General features: G+C 32.7%; 1 protein-coding gene across 6 annotated transcripts in view; it reads right to left on the reverse strand.

Moving 5' to 3' along the window:
• The window catches only part of LOC126738879 (zinc finger protein sdz-12-like), a 53257-nt gene extending 30306 nt beyond the window's left edge, over positions 1-22951 (reverse strand). Inside the window, exons 1-5 of one of the 6 annotated variants that reach the window (XM_050444351.1) lie at positions 22784-22951; positions 12649-12742; positions 3443-3541; positions 2983-3377; positions 2767-2914 (exon numbers count right to left, since the gene is read on the reverse strand). In XM_050444351.1, the coding sequence (XP_050300308.1) occupies positions 2767-2914; positions 2983-3043 (209 nt within the window). In that variant the 5' untranslated portion in view covers positions 3044-3377; positions 3443-3541; positions 12649-12742; positions 22784-22951. Of the gene's footprint in view, positions 1-2766; positions 2915-2982; positions 3378-3442; positions 3542-8183; positions 8390-12648; positions 12743-22353; positions 22667-22783 lie in introns of those variants that run through there. The other 5 variants (XM_050444349.1, XM_050444347.1, XM_050444350.1 and 2 more) reach the window with 5 other exon arrangements.
• Positions 22952-23429: the final 478 nt, after the last annotated feature.

Genomic DNA, 23429 nt, shown 5'->3' on the forward strand with positions numbered 1-23429 from the left:
GTGTCTTTGGCGGTTTTGGTGATTTGGACTTGCATGTATGAGTCAGTTTGGCCCTTTACAATGACGATTTTTTAGACATTTCCACGATTGCATTCAAATGCTATTTGTCCATGTATCTTTTTCTCTTTCCATTTCATTATTATGATTATCACTCGACCAATTACAAATTTAGAAATGTATTTTGACTTTTTTTTGACAACTTTAGTGAAATGAGATTTGAGGATTTTCTTTTTTATTACATATGATGAGGACGAAGCATGTCACCATTTGAAGCAAGAAAAAAGATTTAGGAAATGATGTTACGTATGATACTTTTGATAGTAAAATTACACAAATTTATATTTCATTCAAACCTGAAGACATAGCTGAAGCAAATAACAAAATAAATACTAATCTCCAATTACTATTAAACACTTCTCTAAACCATTGTCTTAGTGTTTGGACCGGAAACTATTAGGAAGAGATTCTCGTATCTCCTTTTATTATTTACCTACAAAAATGTGGGTTTATTGATTGATTGATTAAAACTTATTTACAGCCAAAGACATCTTCTAAATAACAAATTAAAAAGGATCCTCTGCGATTCGCTGGTGCTTTCGCATTTTGATTTTGTTCGGTTTACGGGCCATGTTTGGTAGAGATAGGAAAAAGGCGGATACAATTAATACAAAATGGTTGTGTTCGTTTAATTGGTGGAATAAGAAAATATGATAGAGGAGTAAATGCAAAACGGAGAGAGATAGGCTGGATGAATATGTGTGAAAGAAGGTTACTTCATAGTTTGGTTCTGTATCACAAAATAAAATTAAAGAAACTTCCTTTATATTTATAGTCTATAGTCTTGCAAATAACAAACAATGTAGTGAAAATATGCACTTTTCTAAAAAACTAATCTGTTTACAGCTCGTTTCCGATGAAATTTGAAATATTTAAAGGTGTTTAGTCTTCAAGAATTGATTTTGTGTAACATTGGTAAATAATTTCGCTTGCTTATTGACGATTATCACCGTTTCTTTGCTGGTTTTTCAACATTCTTTAAATTGGTTAAAACAAAAGAGTTATCGGTAGAAACAAAAGGTATTATCATTAAACTTCATAAAGCTGGAAAGACGTAACCGTCAAATTTCGACGGATTTGGAAATTCCAAGGCGAACTGTCGATTATAATGTTAGGAAATTCACCAGAGAAGGGACTATTAGCAACAAACCTCGATCAGGAAGGCCAAAGGCAACAAGTTCAAAGGAGGATTTAAATATTATAATTACAAGCAAACGCAATAGACGCCTTACCGCCCCTGAAATCACAGCAAAAATCAACAAGGAGCGTAAAAAAGCGGTCGGTGTTTCGACAGTAACGGCGACTTTATAATGCTGGTCTTAAAGGACGTTTAGCTGTATCAAAACCGCTACTAAAGGATGTTAATAAAAAGAAAAGACTTGAGTGGGCCCAATCACACAAATGATGGACTATTGATGACTAGAAGGAAGTTCTCTGGAGTGACGAGTCGAAATTCGAGGTTTTTGGAACGAAGAGGCGATTTTTTGTTCGCCTTTATGCCAATGAAAGGGTCGCTGAGAACTGTACGGTGGCCTCAGTTAAACACGGTGGTGGTTCGGTGATGGTGTGGGGTTGTTTCGGAGGATCTGCAGTGGGCGATCTAATTACAATAGAGGGAATTCTTCGAAAAGAGGGTTACAAAACAATTTTAAGGGACAATGTACTTCCTTCTGGTACTCGAATAGTTGGGGAAAATTTCATCTTTCAACATGACAATGACCCCAAGCACACGTTGAAATTGTGCAAGCAATATTTAGGTCAATTACAAAGGCAATATCTTCTGAAAGTTATGGTATGGCCCCGACAATCACCGGACCTCAATCCTATCGAATTACTGTGGGATGAACTGGATAGACAAGTGCGGAAATCATGCCCCACATCAAAAGAAGACTTGTGGAGGAATATTGAACTGTATTGTTTAAATATTGAACTGAATTTTTTTTAGACAAATTTTTGTATATTCATTTAGTAAATATTATAAAGTGCTATATATATAAATACATTACATAAACTTGTAGGTCCTATCCTATCCTAAGGTTAAAATAGGAGGCTTGCCTCAACTTCGCCGTTTGTAAAAATTTGGTTTACATTTATTTGTAATATTTTTTACAATAAAGTCTTTATTATTATTATTATTATTATTATTATTATTATTATTATTATTATAGAGGTAAAGAAATATAAATAAAATAATTATTTTTGTTTTTTTTTTCAAACATGAAAGCTAATCTCAAATATTATGGAAGGTCATAATGAAATAATGTTATTTTCAGATGAAGTAATTTTCAGGATGCAAGAAGTAATGGGAAAATGAATTGAGGTACAAATAAACAAAAATTGTCATTATTTCTTCTATTTTCTGACATGATAACTCAAGTGCCACCCCAATGTATTTATTAAAATAATACTTTTCGTAAATAGCGAGCCAAATTGTGTAATAAAAGATAATTTTAAGATAATTCATTCATTCATTTCCTTAAAATCCAAGTATAAATCATTGAGGGTTATAAGAAAATGATACTAATTTTATCAGCCAAACTATGCAAGAAAACTTACGATATTAATGGATTTTTTTGCAATAAGTAAAAACCTGAACACATATTCATCCCATCGATTGAATCAATGAATCACTTTCCGCATAAAAAGAATACAGTGGTAAATTATTCGAATAATTACGCATGTTTAAATTTTAAAAGAAAAACTATTTACCTGTGTACCCTGTCAGCAGGGGGATTATTATTTTCAGCCACCTCCATTTCAGTCTCGTTCGTAGCTGGCGGATGAGAAATCGTAATGTGATTCGTGAGAGACGAAGCTGTCGAACCCTCAAAATCGCATCTCGTACACTTGTGAACACCTGAATCACAAAAAACACACTTTAAAATCAAGTAAAAAATAAATAAAAATAACGCGTTTAACACGTACTTGCACTATTGCCCTTCAAAAGTCTATCCTTTAAGATTTCTTGTAAGGTCATTCTTATCATTTGCCGATGAGTGATAACGTAAACAATTAAAATGAAAACACCCTTATCATAGCAACTAGTTTACCCTGGAGAGGTACAAGCACAACTAAATGATTTCGAAAAATGTGTTTGCTTTAAAGATCTCCCAAGATTATTGTCTGGCAGTATAATTAGGATTGACCTTTTTTTGGTGAAATGGACTGTCCCATTGGGAATAGGGTACCTGTTTATTCCTTGCACAGGTAGATATTTGTGGCACCCTTAAATCTGTCTAGAGGATCACTGTTTGGGTGCCTGCCCTTTATGAGGGGATAAGAGTTTTTTTCGTAAATGGGATGTTTTAAGGTGGGCAATTCTAAGTAATATTAAATATGGTAATTTCGGGTTAAGCTGTATTTAATGGATTTTAAATTTACTTACTTTCTGTGGATTCGAATGGGGGAATGGAGCCAGTCACCCTGTCTTCAACATCATCTTCTTGTTTTTCGATTCTAATTACTAAAGGTATTATACTACTACCTGGAAGTAATAAAAGGGAATGAATTTATTATGAAAGTAGAATAGATTGATGTCTTAGTTTCTAAGCTGTTGAGTGAAAATTATATAAGTGGACACTAATAGGCATTTTGTTTTAATTACTTCCGAAAAATTAATCCTAGAGGTAAGGTTGTTAAAATAAATATAATAAACCAATTATAATTTTATTTTCAATAAAATAAACCATTTATTCCTAGATAAATAATAGTAAATATTCTGTAAAAGTATTCCACATAGATTATATAACCATTACGAAAATTTGGAAACATGGCGAGATCGTTAGATACAATTTTAAACTAGTTTGACCCTTCTGACATTTCTGGTTATACCTGGAAGAATAAACAAATTAATTTGACATATGTTGTATCTCCCATAAAGAATGTGCCACGTTGCCGAATTTTAATTTGTTTTTCGAAATCGTTCATTGGAGTTCCCCACTGTATTAAAGTACTCACAAAATATATATCCAGGATATCCCATTAATAATGGTAAATAATTTAATAGCAGATTCCTTAAAAAAAATATTAAAAATAATGAGGTTAAGTTGAAGAAGTAGTCAATTCTTGCCGTGGAGTTAATAGGTCAATGGGTAACTAAAAATACTTCAGTCATCCTCCACTAAATTTATTTAAAAAATATGAATTCGACATGTTTCGGGCATATAACATGTCCATCGTCAGGGATAAAAAAATCAAGGGGTGCCATTAATACATCTTATAGATCTAGTGCCTCAGACAAGGTTAAAAGGAATTAAGATACATGAGAATCGGGGCCAAACATGGATTTACAAAAACCTTAAAGTTACATCATTACGAAAATACGATAATTAACCCATTAATGAAGTTACGTTAAATATTCCTAATCCGAAAGTCAAAGATGATCAAAATATAGGATGATAAAGTTAATTTAATTTTTTTGAATTTTGCCATAAATTTAGCATTTATTCTTCGTTTTTAACAAAATTCGGACAAAGGGTCTTTTTTATATGGCAAATCTTAAAAATAACCTTTTTTTAAAAATATTTAATAGAGGGCACCAGCATTTTGATTTTTTTAATTCACACAACATTTTGATTTTTTTAAAACTCACATAAATAGACGATTTTCTTTATTAGGTTGTGTTTATATGTGGCATTGTGGTTGTAAACATCACTATGTGTTGCAAACCTGTCGTTTTCTTTTTTTATAAAAATAAGGCAGTCAAAGATGGACTGAGAAGGTACTGTCAGTTTTCCTAAATCCTGGAAAGTCTACAGTCAGCCCTATAATTCATACCCACGATGACTCGAATTGCCTTAGTTTGTAGCCCAAAGATGCGAGTAGGCGACGCGTTTCCGCATATGGATAAACATAATTATGGAGCATAATAATTATAAAGAAGACCATTCTTTGATTTTTGTCCTAATTAAGCAGCAGTTCATTTACGTCAGACCAAATCTTAGCAGCCAACTGTGTATCTTTTAGAATCAAGAATGCATCGTTGAGGGAGTCACCTTTAGCAGGGTAGTATCATCTGCGAATAAAGTAAAAGCAGCTCCTACGTTAGAGAAGGGCAGCCAATTGATGAATAAAATAACTAATATAGGACCCAAAACTTCTTCATGCACTTCATTCTCACAACATCTCCTGAGAGATGCTCTGTTCTATCTTGACTAACTGCGACCTATTTTTTATGTAAGATTTTTAAAAAGGGAAACAGCAACAGGATTGGAATTGTAGTTTTTAAATTTATTGATGAACAGCTTATGGTTTACACAATCAAACAAATAAAAAAAAAGCACTGCACAGTACTTTAGGTATTCAAATCAGTCCAATATCCCGTTGACAAGATCCGTAATACCTAAAACTGTATTTTCGTTTTTTCTACAGCCAAGCTGAGACTTTGCAAGACAATTTTATTCAAAGCTGCTTTGCAGTATCTGCCTCAGTAACTATGCAATGTTGTCAAAACTTTATTTCCTAGTCATAGTGAACAAACTTTTAGTTTAAGTTAGTTACGGTTCTTGACATGTTGCCAATTTTGTTCAGATTCATTAATCTTACTGTACCAATATCTATCAAATATTTTACCAATATACAGTGCATCCCAAAAGTCATGTCTAAATTCAGGGGTGTGTTCGAAAAAAAACGCTCGGACCCGTCCTATTTTATTTCAAGTTGCGCATTTTTGTACGTAAAGTTTGTATATACAGGGTTGCTCAAAAATAAATGACGACCATTCCCCGGAGGTGGAATGGGATGGGATGGGATGGGATGGGATGGGATGGGTTGGGTTGGGTTGGGTTGGGTTGGGTTGGGTTAGGTTAGATTGGATTGGATTGGATTGGATTGGATTGGGTTGGTTCTTAAATTGCTCAAGCACCGCTCATCAAATTTTGCGTATTTTTACAATACCATGTTTAAATGGCCTAATTTTACCCAAAAAAAAATTAAAAGTGGCGGAATGATACGATATAATTCGCCGCGAATATGTGAATTTTGATGGAACTTAAAAAAAGAAATTTTAAAAATGATGTACTCCTAAAAATAAATTTTCAATTCAAACGAATTTGTGTTTATTACATGTAATTGACATTTTAAGTAATATGTAATGAAACTAGTGTATAATGTTATGATTATACACTAGTTCCATTCATCATTTTTTATATGTTATGATAATGAATGACTAAAAAAATACAGAGTGAATTCTCCACTTTAGAGAAAGCCAGACTGGAGACAAGGCTTCAGCTGCAGAGTGACAAAACGCAACAAAACTGGCAACACCACACCTAACCTCAACTCAGTTGTCACCTATTTGTTGACAAAACTAATGGTATACAAGCTTATTCTAATGATTAATCGCGTCCTATATTGAGTGATTTAGTGCGTGATAACACCCTCTTTGTGATAAAATTTAGCTTTCCGCCACTCTTAGTGAAAAACATATATCGAAATCTACCTACTTTGCAAAAAACCCGACCATTTTTCGTTAGTTTTGACAAAAGCCGCTAAACTGCAGAATTACCTAGGATGGATTTCATTGAAGAATTGACCAGTTTCTCTTTGCGTACGTGTTCTATCACCAAACCCAACCATGCGCAGAATTTATATTTTTTCTCGTTCCGTTAACTTTACCATTATGAAAACCGCAACTTTCCTCGTACAATTCACACTTGACAATATCTGTTTGGCGTACAACTGTCATACAGTTTCTATGAAAATACACGGTCACCAGCCAACAATAAAAAAAACACGAATGAATGGAATTTTGCTCTGTATAAAAACTCCCAGAGATAAGGTGACTTCGTAAGGTGAACTTCAATAATAATGTTTGGTCGTCTTTTTTTCGAAAACTGTTGACTTAGGTATAGGACATGATGCATGAAACATACGTAGAATTTCACGCGAAATTCAAAAATGAAATAAAAAAAGGAGCTTTCATTTGAAAAAATTAAGTTGATGGTCGTAATTTATTTTTGAGCAACCCTGTATATACAAACTTCACGTGCAAAAATGCGCAACTTGAAATAAAAATCGACGGGTCCGAGCGTTTTTTTTTCGAACACACCTCTGAATTTTAAATGAATTTAGACATAACTTTTGGGATGCACTGTATACACGGCATGTTTCATTTAAATTGACATCCATTTCCAGTATATCCAGAAAAGTGTTTAAAAGTATGTTATGCAAATTAGAAATTCAATGCAAAAATGTGGAAAAGAATTAGAATGAGATATTCAGAGAATTAATTCCTGACACTAAAACTCTAAATACTACCGGAAATGCCCAAAATAAAAAATACATTTTGCATCAACTAATGGGTACTCGAACAATCTTATTATCTAGTCATAACACCTGTAAATAAACCCCTCTGAAAATTACGTTTAAATTAAATGCTAAGATTTAATTATTTTATTACATCAGATTTAACCTGAAACAAGCTGGTAAAAAAACTATCATGAAAGGTACTAATAAAGTTTCAATTGCAAAATACGTTTTCTCGTTAATTTTACCGCTTAACAATGATTTTTTAGCATTAAAGTTCAATTCTGATTTACTACAGGATCCATCAATTAAGCTGCTATAAGCAAGTAATGTATATGTGACTGTTTTATAGGTGTAAAATGATCTGTGGCACTATAAACGAAGTGCCACGAGGTCAGTAAGCGAATTAGAGAAAAATTGTCTAAATTAGTTCTTTTCAGTTTTCATGCAAAAGTGAATTGTAGACAGATTTAATGTTGTTTTTTAATACATTTGATGTTGTTGTAAGATAGTAAAACCTGACCTTATATTTCTCTCTTTTTTTAGAAAGATCAATACAGACCTAAAAGACATTTACAGAATAACCATATTTCCAAAAAAACTGATTATAAAGTAATAAAACATCTTTTTAATTATTAGTTGAAAAGGATCACATGTTACATCCGCATTAAGGGCATCATCAAACAGACCTAAAACACGTTTACTAATACAGTATTCCCTATCGTAAAACTCATTCCGTCCAAACAGGCTGATTTTTATTGCGGGTTATTCCATATTTTGGAGGGTTTATAATCCTCAAATCCTTAAAAAGATAATATATTTCCAAGAATTTATTCACAAGGACTCATAGGCCATAAATAATAAAAATATCTAGATCTTACCTTCTAACTGATGACTCCAAATCTTAAATATGGATTTAATGGAGTTGTACTTTTGACCGGACCGAAACATTCAATAAAAAGACCGTATGGAATCGAATCTGATTAAATCGATCAGCGATTGAACATTATCACACTGCGTAGCCAAAAAGTTAAAAATTTTAAAAAATTTACAAAATAAAAACGAAAACAAATACAACAGCACAAACAGTACCTACATGACGAACACTGATAAAATTATAAATTATTATGTTAATGCTAAAAGGAGATCGATACGAAATTCTTGGACACAATAGGATAAAATGCATAACTGGCATACAGAGTGTATATAAAACATATATTTACACAAGATAAAACATTCCAGGGAGAAACATATAGCGAATAGAAAGTTTGTTTAGTCTTCGGATTTTTTAACAATAAATTATTGAGCTTTTTTAGTCCATGCAGTTGAGACATAAGTTTTATCTTCCTTAAAGCAGTATTAGAGCGGCTTTACTAACTTTACTTCTTCTTTTGCTTAGGTTTGGGTGGCCTGTACTTCCGAGTCAACTGGCCAAAATCTGCTTCAACTAATTTTGAGATCTAAAAGATCTAGAATCATAATCACGCACTGGTTAGTTGTGATTCCATCAGGAATGAGTCAATAGGTAGTAATTTTAATATAAAAGGGATTCTGTGTTAATGTTTTTAGGTATTTTCTTTGAACACTCTTTTCTGGAAATTATCAAAATGACGGAAACAAAAATGAAATTATGGAATAAAATTTATAATTTAAAAACCAATAGCTGCCCTGGAATTGATAATATTAGCGTATTAATAACATGTTTTTTATTCGATAATTTGGTCAATAACTCTTGAAATGTATTTTATGTATTATCTCCATCGGAGTTATTAAAGTTATAAAGTAAATTTTAGGCTTATTTATTGTATTAGTGTTACTAGTAAAGAGTCAAAAGGATGTCAAGGACTTTACAAAAAACTTTCAAAAGTGACTACAAGAACTGCACAAATAAGTGGCAAATTTGTGCAGCTTATGTGAGGACCCGTTTTATTTCCCTTTTATGTTGATGTAATTTCTAGATATCTTTATATTGGCAAATAAACGTATATTTATTTTATTATTATTTAAATGAATAGTTCCATTTAATATGGACATAACGTCAGAATCACTAGAAATCACTAATCACCAAACAAGATGATTACAAAATCAATAATGCCAACGTCACCAAGTCAACATTTTAACATTAGGAATGCTTGCTTTCCAAATCAATTTTTCTTGGCCTCTATCTATAGAAGAATTACGCACAATGCAGGTAAATTAAAGTTCGGGAGGAATAAAGAAAACCGTCATTTCGTAACATTAATTCTCACCCTCATTTCCGAATGATGACATGTGGTGCCATCTAAAACTATTCCGTTGTTACTTTATGGCGCCATCTAACTCTCACGATTTAAAACAAGAATTAAGGTATTTGGAGCCTAAAGCCGAATTTACACGTATCAAGTAGCTTGAGCAAGTTACTGAAGCAAGTAACTAAAAAATTATGTATTTCTATTTAGTTGTGTCTACACACATTTTAGTAATTTGGTTTGGTTCTCGTTTTTAAATATGGCGGCAACAGATATTCGTGCCTCTGTGAAGAAATGTGTTTTGGATATATTTGGTGAAATATCAGATATAATTAGTGACGAAATTAACAAAAATCATGAAAAGCGTTGTTGGGTCGGAGAGAAACACATGGTGCTTCTTCTACTTTGCTGAGAGAACTTGCTAATGAAGATCTTCTGGAATATAGAAATTGTATGAGGATGACCAAAGAACGATTTGACAATTTGCTAAATAAAATTTCCTCTAAAATTACTAAAAGTGATACCATAATGAGGGCTGCTATTTCACCCAGGATAAAATTAGAGATCACATTGGCTTACTTAGCGACAGGAAACAGTTACAGAACTTTAGAGAGATTATTTCGTGTGTCAAGGCCTGCAATTTCCAACTTTCTACCTGAGGTATGCGATGCCATTTATGAAGCTCTTCAGGAATATATAAAGGTAAGTGGACTTAAAAAAAGGAAACAATCATTCCTTAAAATTTTTAAATATGGTTATATTTTTACGTACATACAATATATGAGCAACTTAACTTATATGTTGGTGAACGCTTGGCTTATGATATCTGCTTGAGAATAATTTTCGGCGGCATTATATTCATAATGGATTGAGCCATCACTCGTGGTGTTGTCATGTTCATTGGGAGATTGTAGAGGTGTAAGATGGAACAGTAGTGTCGGTGGTTTCTGATGAAGAAGAATAATTATTATTAGCCCGCAAGTCATGAAGTTTAAACTTGGTAAGAATAGACTGGATTTGTTCTTGTGCTTGTATTGCTGAAATCGGTTGTAGCGCCATCAGCTGTGCAGCCACACTCTGACCAAAAATTACATATTCATTTACATTTGTGGCAGGCTCCTGTGTTACTGTTTCGCTAATTTTTTTAAGGTCCTTAACAACTAAAGACACTTGCTTCAATTTTGATAATGACCTAGGTTTTTTTGCAGGGTTAGTCGTTTCGTTGAAGGTCAATGTTTCCTGTTCTTTATTTCTGTGTTCACCAATTTCTTGCTCACATTCTGATTCCTGAAATAAAAAAATATGTATTTATTATTATCGATTGTAATATTTTTATTCTGTATATTTTAGGTTCCAGCGCCTGAAGAAGAATGGAAAGTAATTGAAAATGGATTTCGACAAAAATGGAATTTTCCAAATCGTTACGGTGCAATTGACGGAGAACATTTTGCCATCCATGCACCAGCACACTGTGGAAGTGAATTTTTTAATTATAACAGCATTGTATTGCTAGCTGTAGTAGACGATAAATTATTGTTTCCGTTATATAAATGTTGGATGCTCTGGAAGGCAGTCAGACGGGGGAGTGTTCCAACAATCTTCTTTGTCTCAAGCGCTAGAGAATGGTTTATTACCAGCGGGCGGATTCATCGTAGGTGATGATGCATTCCCGCTGAAGGAATATTTGATGAAACCTTTTTCAAAAGTGGTGCTTTCAAAAGAGCAAAAAGTGTTCAATTACCGCCTCTCACGTGCAAGAAGAATCGTTGAGAATGGTTTTGGGATTATGGTTAGTAGGTTTCGCATTTTTGAAAAGCCCATAGCATGTTTACCAGAAACTGTTGACAAAATTATCAAAACTTGTTGCGCATTACACAACTATTTGATGATTACTTCAAGCAATAATTATACTCCGCGTGGATCTTTAGATGAAGAAGACCTAGACAGAGGTCAAATGCGATTTGGTTCTTGGAGAGATCTTAATGTCAGATTTTCCCCAATGGAGAAAGTACACAGCAATCACTCTGCAAAATCTGCAAGGAATATGAGGGATCAACTGTGTCAGTATTTTATGGGTGAAGGTGCTGTACCATGGCAGGAGAGAATAATTTTTTGAATTATTTAAATATGTATTTAATGTGAATATACTTACGTTACCAAAATTATCTTGGGTAGGTCTCTTATTTTCTTCCAAAACACGTAGAAACGCATCAATTTCCTTGAACCACTTTATACTGGGGACATAAATATCTGCAAATCCTGCTCCTGACTTCATAGAATCTTTTATCTTTCTTTTCTCTTGTGAATAAGTTGATCTTAAGGCCCTTATTTTATTTTTGATTTCTCCTGCTCCAAACCCTTCGATTCCCATAGTTTCCTCAATCTCTTTGTATGCTGCATCACGGGCTTGTTAATTTTTATAATTCGCAGACCTTGTGTCCCATAAACATGGTCTATCACGATACTCGTGCACGAATTTTAATGTTGTCTCTTCATTCCAACGAGACGTCATCCTGTTCCAAAAAAAATCACACAAAACAATCCCAGTGAACTCCTACGAACAGGTCGAACACTACGAACACTTCGCTAAACTAGTCTGTCTATATGTGTTTATTTGGAATTTAGTTGCTGTAAAAAAAGAGTGGGGGAGCTTACTTGCGCAAGTAAATAGGGAGGTGTTCTATTTACTTTACTAAATGGCCTACTTGCGCAAGTACTAAATCCAGTGGTTTACATGCTGCAAGTAGCTAAATTTAGCTGCTTGATTTAGTAACCCGCGTTAACTACTTTACACGTGTAAAGCCCGCTTAACAGGTAAACTATTCAAACAAATCATCGGCATTTCTCTAGACATAAATTTCTTCCTAGCATGGCTTTTAGGAAATTGCCGATAATTTCATTTACAAGCGCGTAATTTAAAATTGATTCTAAGTACAATAATCAATAATATTGCACCATTAATTGTTGGAATTCGTTGAAATTTTCTCTAATTACCAGTGTAACCATGTTTGAAAAATAAGAAAAATATCTAAACATGGAAAATTAGTTTTAGCGAATTTAATTAAATATATTGCCATAATAGTCTGAATTAAATATATTTAATTGAATAGGTACTCACCAGAATCAGCCTCAGTTTCAGTAGCAGCATTTGCCATGATCATAAACGAAAGATTATTGGGAGCATGTGTGAGTTCCAAGCCATTAACACTGCGCTGAAACAAATGGATTATCATTTTAACATTCCATGCATTCAATTTAATTGAAACTATACAACCAACCAACCTTTTTATAATATCGATCAAAATTAGGTCACTTAGTAATTCATTTAATAGTCAGATCAGATCAGTCTCACTAAGGATATTCTAGAAACACAAAAATACTTAAAACTCCTCAGATATGCCATGTGAAGTTCTAGAACATGCTTAGAATAACTGAATATGTTATTAAATAATCTCCCGAATAAATGAAGTAAAGTACAGAAATGGCAAAAAGTTTATGACAAATAATAATTTTTGCTGCTACGCAAGGATGGGAAATTCGAAGTTAATCGGTGTTGCTATTTTGAGTAAACCTACCTAATGTAAATAGTGAAAATAATGGTAAAGTAGCTTTCTGACCTGTATATTGACATTGACCTTTGGCGACAATAATAGGAATTTTAAACATAACCTGATTATGTCTTACATACAACCATACATTGGTTGCCATTCACAGATGTCAAAAACTGTATTGACTTGATTTCTGACATGTATATTCAGAAAGTCACTTCCACTTAAATAAATAGGATTATACAAAGAATCTTGTTTAAACTGTGAAAGTTTTGATATTTTCAGAAATGTGAGAAAACAGAGTTAATTTCCATGCAAATATAGCCATAGTCGGGTTATACTATTCACTTTAGAACAAACTGGGTTTCTGCAAAAAAATTTAGTACCGAACCGGCAACATGGAAATTACCAAACACGATTTTTTGCTTCAAAGCAACAATGTAGTTATTTTGTATAAATAATAGTTATATACAGTTATACTTTTAATTTTTTATATTTTTAATTGCACCCACCTTGAAAAAGCATTTTAATGAAAAATGGAGTCTTGTGAATTTTAAATATTCCAATGAGTACTTTATAACATTGTCTAACCTTAATTTAAATTATTAATATTTTAATATGGCAATGAATAAATTAAAATTGTTCATAATAAAATACATGCCTGACTATTCGATTTTAATGTCAAATTGACAGTTGTTAATGTCAAAATGGCCTCAGATGCCATCTTGAAAAAAATATGTCGGAAAAGGGAGTTCTTTTAACATTTTATTTTAAATGTCCCAATGAGTACTCGGTTTTTTATTGAGTGTATTGAAAACCTTAAAAGTAAATCTCGTCACGTATGCAAAGTGCCCAAGTCCAAAAAAGTAAATTTTATAGGAGACAAGAAGAAGTATTTAAAACAAAGATAATTTTGCTGATCGATTTACTCTTCTATAATTTTGCGTTATGAGCCCTTAATATATGTAAGTGTTATAATCATCAACAACAAAAATTTGGATTTTTAGTAAAATCAATGGCTTAGGCAAATTTCACTCGTTATTTCTCTTGCTCTTTGCATGGACTTTTAAATTAATAATTAATTTAAGGTTAACCTTATTTTTTGTTTCAATTAATAATACCTGAAAAAAATACATACCAAAGTAGAAAAATTAAAATATAATTAAGGTAAAATGAAAATCCTGCAGTCTCCCTCCACTTATTTATTAAACATTCATTTTTTAAAAATTCCCGACATGTTTCGGATACAGTGGTGTCCATTATCAGGGGAGAAAAGGTTTAAAATTGGTATCAGATATATGTCCCAAGGTTTGATTCCATGTCAAAAAATCCTCTATTTACTATTATTGTTTTTTTTTTAATTTTATTATTTTTAATTTTATTTATTTACCAAGTGCGAGGGAGACTGCAGGATTTTCATTTTACCTTAATCTACGACTCCACTGCAACTGTGGACTATTTCTTCACTAAAATATAATTATTGCAAAAGAAAGCATAAAAACTTTCCAACAAAGAATTTCTAAAAATATTGCCTTTTTTATTTAATGAAAGATAAAAATAGAAGGAATATATAAAGAAACTATTGTAATATTTAATAATATTTATTGCAACAAGTAAAAACTCCATCTTCAAAGGACGTGTATACCCTAATTATAAAATGCAGGAAGATTTTAGGGATTGAAGATGCTCAAATTTTTCTCGTTTAATCGTAGCCTAAAAGCCTAAAAGCCATAAAAGACTTTTGAAGTAGGGGAGAGTGTTCCACAATCAGATACAAAATCGATTTTGCTAATTGTATTGACCTTGTTTATTGAACCGACCAAAATATGATTATCACTAAAATAAATTAAGGCTAAACATAAGTTTTTATGGTAGAACAAACATCATAAACCAAAAACTAATTTAAAAAAAGTTTGTTTAACAAAGGAATGACAGTTGTCTGTTAGTGGAACACACACGTTCCACATCCAGACACTGCATGTTCCACAATAAGACAAAAGGTAATAATGTTTTAACGAACTTCTAAAGCTGAAAAATTTACTTCAAACTTCAAATAAGATTGTTGCCGCTTTGTTGTTCCCACATGTGCTGGTTTTGGTAACACCATCTTAATGTTTTCCAAACATGCCAATGAGACGTCTTCTATATAAGCTGTTATTATACTTAACGGTCTTTCTCAAAAATTTCACCTCGCATTCCTTATCCTTTTTACAGAACACTTCAGCTATGTAATATTTTTTTTTCTTTTTGTCCATAAATTCTATCAAAATAAAATCACCAACTTCTAGCTCTTTATTAAGCTTATCTAGAAGTGGTGGTGGATCGATTTCTCCTACAAAATCAATATCATCACCGGAACTGTCAAAATGTTGCTTGTGGCGCTTTCTCTTTGCCATATAAGAAGAAAACCATATTGCAAATTTTGTTAAAAACAAACAATAAATGCTCAATTTATAGCCAAAATTAAAAAAAAAATAATTTTATCACCTTATGCCTGTATCTGGTTATCTTTCACTTTAGGACTGGGAAAGTTTAACTTAACATCATTTTTTTTTCAAAAGGAATCTGCTATTAAAATATTTACCATTATTTATGAAACACCCTGTATCCCAACCTTATTTAGAAGGTTCCGATGAGTATTTCATAACCTTTAGTGATTTTATGAGGTCTAACCCTTAGTGATTTTATTAACATCTTTAATTTTAATATTGTATTCAATAAATTAAAATTAAAACAAAATAAGACCAATTTAAAATAAATTAAAATTCCTGATTACTCAATTTTAACGTTAAATTGACAGTTGTAGCTAACCAAATAATAATTAAATGCCATCGTGAAAAAATATTTTAATGAAGTCTTGTGATTTTAAGTATTCCAATGAGTATGTAACCTTAGTCTATTCTTGATTTAATTTTTTAACAATTTTAATATGCCAATCAATTAAATGGTAACTGACGCTATTTTGAAAAAAATATCAAAAAAAGGAAGTTTTGTGATATACCATTTTAAAGGTCCCAATGAGAATTTTATAACCTTCATCTAAAGTCTAAACTTGAATACATTTTTTTTACATTTTTAACTTAATTAAATATTATTTTTAATTTTTTTTAAGATAAAATGAAAATACAGTCTCCCACCATTTATTTATTAAACATCATTCAGTTTTTATTCAACTCCCGACTACTTAATTTTGGTGTCAATTTGGCAATGTGTTCCAATGAGTACCTACTTTATAATCTTGGTCTATCCTTGATTTAATTTTTTAATATTTTAAATTTTAATATAGCATTCAATTAAATAGCACCTGAGGCCATCTTAAAAGGACTCTATTATTCGAGTATTTTATAACCTACTTGATTTTGGCAAATGTAAGTGTTAAAAAGGCATCTAATACTATGTTACAACATTGAAATTCCGTCTTGAGAGAAGTGTTCCAATGAATACTATATAACCTTAGTCTATCCTTAATTTATTTTTTTTTATATTTTTAATTTTAATATAGCATTTAATTAAATGTTGTTATTCCAATATAAAAAGGTCGATATATTAGTTTATAGTTTTTTTTTTGTTGGGCTCAAGAGCTTACATCACTATTAATAAATCTCCTGAGCTTGTATTCGATTTCCTGGCAAGTGGCCTTCTTAAAAAATGTTTATTAGGCAGTTTGTGTTTCTTTCTGTAAGCATCGCCTTTAAAAAATAATGTTAAAAGTAGTTGTCTCGCGGAGCCCGTTTTATAATCATTACATTTTATCGATTAATTTCGTTCTTTAAATAAATAACTTAAATAAATTAATCTTGGTGTTTTCATTGCGTCCTGAATCCTGTATATTCCAACAGGTTATAGGCCCAGGAGCGCAAAACACTCGATTTGGTTTATTTTTAAGTTTGTTTAGTCGTGCCGTTGCGTCGTCAAAAAATATAATGGCGAGTAACGAAAGTACAATAATCGGTTCGGCAGTTGATAAACTGAAAGGGCGTAAAAATTATTCGGTGTGGAAGTTCCAAATGAGTGCGTTATTAAAGTTAGACGGACTTTGGAACTGTGTTACTGGAGAATGGGCTGCGGATGCTGATAGTGCGGCTAAAGCGCGACGTGAGGAGAAAGCCTTGTCAAAAATAATTTCTCTGGAGTCGACGTTTTCGCACGTGATGCAAGCCGAAAACGCTAAGGATGCATGGAGTGCTCTTGAAAAGGCGTTTAAGACAAAGAATTGCATCAAAGACTTAGACTGCTCCGAAGTTTATGCTCCATAAGGCTAGAAAATTTTAGCATCATGGAGAGCTACGTAAATGAAGTAATGGCTTTTTCCCAGCAACTGATCTCCATTGGGAAATCATTGGATGATGAATTCTTAGGAGTTATAACGTTGCAAGGACTGACTGAAGAGTACGAGCCTATGGTTATGGCCCTTGAAAATTCGGGTGTAGATATAACCTCGGACTTTGTAAAGACCAAATTACTTCAGGACAAAAAGTGGCAAAATGGCAAATTAAACGGGGACAGTGCTTTAGTTTCCAGGAAATTTAAGAAACCCCCATGGTGCTGGAGCTGTAAGCAGAAAGGACATTATAAAAATCAATGTCCTGCTCAAAATAAAAAGGACCCGGCTCAATCCTCAAATCCTACCAAAAGTAAGGATCATCGAGGAGGGAAGAGTTTATTTGCTGCTGCTCTGGGTGTTAATATGAATGGCTCGTCATGGTACGTGGACAGTGGCGCGTCATCTCACATGACAGGGAATCGTGGTCTGCTAAAGGACATTACCGATTTGCACTCAGGACAGGAAATAATTGTGGCAAATGACTCGAAACTGTGTGTCAGTGATAGCGGTAAAAGTGTCGTGAAACTAGAGCAAGATGGCAGAGAAATGGACATACAAGGAGTTAAATATGTTCCAGAACTTTCTGTAAATTTGTTATCTGTGAACTCTATGGTTTTGAAGGGATACTGTGTTTATTTTGACTCCGAGGGATGCAAAATAGTTGACCAGGAAAGTGAGGAGCCAGTAGCTACGGCGACAAATGTTGATGTCAACGTCGCAAGTACCTCAAATTTACAGATGCTGTGGCATAGGAGATTGGGACATCTCAACCATTATAGCATGAAATTGCTACAAAATGGATTGGCAGCAGGTATTTCTTATTCCGAAAAACAGGTTCCGGAATACTGTGAAAGTTGTCTTAAGGGCAAACAAGCAAGAAAACCGTTTCTCTATAAAAAGGACAAAGAGGTTGTGCCACATTAACTGGACCTTATCCACTCAGATCTTGTGGGACCTATGGAAGTTGAATCTTTTGGTGGTAAAAAATATATATTCACCCTAATAGATAATAACACTAGAAAAATATTTCGTTATTTTCTAAGTACAAAAGATGAGGTTCCAGAAAAATTCAAGGAGTTTTGCTGTATGGTGGAAAATTAAGTAGAACGAAAAATAAAAGTCGGATAATGGCGGTGAATACTGTAACGAAAAATTACAAAAAATCTTGCGTAATCGTGGGATTAAGCATTAATTGACAGTGCCGTACAGTCCTCAACAGAATGGCGTGGCAGAACGCTATAATCGCTCCATACTTGAGAAAGTTCGTTCTATGCTGATGGATTCTAATAGTCCAAAACAAATGTGGGCGGAGGCAGCCAATACAGCGGTATATTTGTTGAATCTTTCTCCAACAAAGAAACTACCTGGATATACGCCAGCAGAAAAATGGACTGGCAAGAAGATTGATATAAGCCACCTAAGGATCTTTGGGTGTAGGGCTTATGTTGACATACCAGATGTCAAATGGAGGAAACTAGATGCTAAGAGCAAGGAATACATCTTTGTGGGTTATTGTGAAAATAGTGTTGGATACCGTCTTTTGGATCCAAGTAACCATCATGTAAAAATAGCCAGGGATGTTGTATTCTTAGAAGACTCAATGCCAGATCGTGCTGGTTTGGATGCTCATACTTTACAAGAGACTTTAAGGGTGATAAAATCACCAGAGACTCATTGACGAAGCTGTAGAGAGTAATACTTCCAGTACTACCAGTACAACTGATGAGTTCGAGACATCGTCAGAGCGTACAGAATCACCAGACGAAGTTAATAGTGAAGTGTCAGTGAGTGAAAGTGAAACCCAAGCAGTGATCTGTGAAAACCCCGAGGAACCTAGATATCCGTATAGAATAAGACGTCAGCCTGAAAGGTATGGTGATTGTATTACTAATGATGATATTGTTGATTTTGCAATGATAACTTTGTCAAATGATCTAAAGCCAACAACTGTTTCTGAAGCATTGTCAAGTACCAGAAGTTCTGAATGGCGACAAGCTATTAAAAATGAATTAGATGCTTTTAACGCTAACAATGCTTGGGAATTGGTTGACAAACCTCACAATAAAAACATTGTTAAAAATAAATGGGTTTTTAAAATCAAACATAATGAAAATGAGGAAATTGTTAAGTACAAAGCTAGGCTAGTTGCTAAGGGCTTCACCCAAAAATATGGTGTTCATTACCTTGAAACTTTTTCACCTGTCATTAGATTTAGTAATTTGAGGTTATTGTTGGCTATGGCAGTAGAATTAGATTTAGACGCCGATCATTTAGACGTAGAAACTGCATTTCTAAATGGTGACATTGATGAGGAAATTTTTATGAGTCAGCCTAAAGGTTTTGAAGTTCAAGGTTCAGAAAACAAAGACTGTTTATTAAAAAAGGGAATTTATGGTCTAAAGCAATCATCTAGACTTTGGTATGAAAAAGCTCATAAAGTACTTTGCAATTTAAAATTTGTGCAATCAAGTATAGAGCCTTGTATTTTCTTTAAAGTTACTCAGAGTTCTCTAGTTGTTGTAGCACTCTACGTTGATGATTTTTTTCTTTTCTATAATAACCATACAGAGGCTAAAGTTCTAAAACAGGAGTTAAATAAAAATTTCCACATCAGAGACTTAGGACCAATTTCTCATATGCTAGGCATGAAAATAAGGCGAATTAAAAATTAGTCAAGAAAAAATTATTAGATAGGTTTGAAATGACTAATTGCAATACTGTTACTACTCCAGTAGAGTTAGGTAAAAATTTCGCTGGTGACGAAAGTTTTTATGACGCCCCATATCAGCAGTTAATCGGATCAATTATGTATCTTGCGGTATGTACAAGACCAGATATTGCTTTCTCTGTCTCTTTCTTTAGCCAGTTTAACAATAATCACTCTAAAGAACATTGGTTAAGTGCTAAAAGGATTCTTAAATATTTAAAGGGAACTAAAAGTTTGGGAATTGTTTTTAAAAAATCAAATGATCCTTTGACTGGTTTTGTTGATTCCGATTGGGCAAATAATGTAGTTGATAGAAAATCTTTCTATGGGTATATTTTTACATTAGCTGGGGGACCTGTATCTTGGGAGTGTCAAAAACAAAAAACAGTTGCATTAAGTTCAACAGAAGCTGAATATATTGGTATATGTGAGGCATCAAAAGAGGCTTTGTATTTAAGGTCATTATGCTTTGAAATTTTTGCAATTAATGATTCTTGTAAATTTCTTAAAACAAATGTGCCTATTGTTATCTATAACGATAATCAAAGTGCGATAAAACTATCCGAAAATCAAACGTTTCATAAACGCACTAAACATATACATATCAAATATCATTTTATTCGTGAAAAAATACAAACAAATGATATCACGCTTCTGTATATGCCTACTTCAGAAATGGTTACATTTTAACTAAATCCTTAGGCAGCAAGAAACATACGCTTATTTGTAATAAGTTAAACCTAAGTTAAATTAACTTATTTGCGTGTGTTAAATCTGCAACCATGTTAAAGTGTTCTTAGTGTAGTACTTAATGTTAAGAGGTATTCTTTTATAGAATTGTTCTTTGCTTATTTTGAGACCTTTTATATTGAGGGAGGATGTTGTTATTCCAATATAAAAAGGTCGATATATTAGTTTATAGTTTTTTTTTTGTTGGGCTCAAGAGCTTACATCACTATTAATAAATCTGCTGAGCTTGTATTCGATTTCCTGGCAAGTGGCCTTCTTAAAAAATGTTTATTAGGCAGATTGTGTTTCTTTCTGTAAGCATCGCCTTTAAAAAATAAAGTTAAAAGTAGTTGTCTCGCGGAGCCCGTTTTATAATCATTACATTTTATCGATTAATTTCGTTCTTTAAATAAATAGCTTAAATAAATTAATCTTGGTGTTTTGTGATATCTCATTTTAAAGGTCCCGAAGAGTATTTTATGGCCTTAGTCTAAAGTCTAAACTTTTTTTAACATTTTTAATTTTAACATTGCATTCAATAAATTAAAATTAATCATAATACAATTGACCTCCCCCCCTCCCCCCCCCCCCAAACCAATTGATTTTGGTGTCAATTTGACAATAGTAAATGTCAAAATAGTAAATTAAATGCCATCTTAAAAAATGAGTTCTTTATAACCTTATATATAAAATTTTTCATTTTATAATATTGAATTTGAATATATTGATAGTTATACATGTTAAAATGGCATCTTGAAAAAAAAATCAGATAAAGGACTTTAGTGATGACTCATTTTAAAGTTCTAAAGAACGATGAAACTCAAATGACAATTAGATGCCATCTTGAAAAAACATTTTTGAAGGTTTCAATGAGTACTTTGTAACCTTAACCTAACCTTCAATATAATTTCTTTTAATTTTAATATATTAAATTTAATATGAAATGTATGCCTGACTACTGGGCTTTAGTGTACATATCAAAATGACAACTGTATCCCATCTTGAAAGAATGTTTTAATAAAAAAGTATATAAATATTCCAATCTTAGTCTAGCCTTAAATATTATTCTTTAAATACTTTTGAGTTTTTAATTTAAATACCTTAATGAGATTTAAAAAATTTAATCTTGTCATAATTAAATTAATGCCAGACTATTAGATATTATGTCATGATGTTTCTTTGCATAATTCTAATATTAATTTGAAAAAACGAATTAACCAAATCTAAAGAAATATATTAATTTTGCGCCACTAAATAAAACTATAATAAAATTAAATAAAATAAAAACCTTTGGACCTATTTAAGCACTGTAGGATCCAGGAAAAACCCTTCTTAATGGCAGTAATAATAATTAATTAAAATTAACAGGACCTTAAGAGGTAAAACAACAAACAAAAATACCATAAGACCCGCAAAAAGCACCTGAGAGGCACGCACAAAATTTATGCAATAAAACACGACAACTATAACTGTAGTTGCAAAATATTCAGTTCAATAACCAGAATGGGGGCCCACCTTTGATGTAACCTATTTTCCCTGTAGCATAGAAAAAACCCACCGTCGTTACGTCACACGTAAATAACACTTGAATAACAAAATAACACGTATCGACAATGATTTTCGCACTTTTCCTAATTCCCTAGGAGGAATACGGTAAATTAAAATGAAAATATGGGAGGCGAAGGCACTGTTTTACCGAAACGAGGGCAAAGGAGGCTCGCGAGACACGTAAGCAACGGAACCAGGCCTGCTTGAACGCCCGAGTAACCGTAAATTTGGGATAAGAGGATGTCCCTACTGACTATTAAACGAGAACACACTGCACTTTTATGCACTAGATATCAACAAATTATAACCGTTTCGCCCGCCGCTGTTATAACTTCAACAAGTAAAAATCTCATATATAAGTTAATAATTAAATAAATTGATTAGTAGGAATACTTACGGCTGAAAATACCTGTGAAACTACTACGGACTAACGTGAAAAAACACCTGTATACCACCACATTCTGTTGGTTGACCGCTTTCGAAGTCGCCGTTCCAGGTTGACGTTGGTTGACCTGGCTGGGGAAGTGGGATCGAGGCTGGCCCTGGCCGACAGGGCCGGACTACGATCCGAATCGGGAATAATGTGATTTTTTAGATTATAATTTTTTTTTTTGTAATTAAACATTTTTGGTTTACTATAACGTTGTTTCATTATACAGGGTGTTGCACCGCCAGGCGGAACATAGGAAATCCCATGTAATTTTTATTAGGTTCAAATATTGGCTCGCATAATTGCTTTAAAGAAAAAATATATTGGAATAATTTAAAGTGCACCAAAATCTGCAACCAACAAAATAACTTTAATTATTTTTGATTTGTTCGTTTAGGAGTAACAGCTAAAGCTCTTTACGAAAATTTGTCTTTTTTTTATTGCCTCGTATTCACAGTTATGCCAGCCAAAATTTATTACCTTAACTGGTGATGAACATCAAATAATTTGTCATACTAAGTTCACTGCATTAAAATTCTACAATTAATACCTCAGCTATGACTTACACTACTGAAGAAAGAGGATTAATGGAGGAGCAACTTATCAAAACGCA

The sequence above is a fragment of the Anthonomus grandis genome, chromosome 7, assembly GCF_022605725.1.
Source record: "Anthonomus grandis grandis chromosome 7, icAntGran1.3, whole genome shotgun sequence".
NCBI classification, from domain to species: domain Eukaryota; kingdom Metazoa; phylum Arthropoda; class Insecta; order Coleoptera; family Curculionidae; genus Anthonomus; species Anthonomus grandis.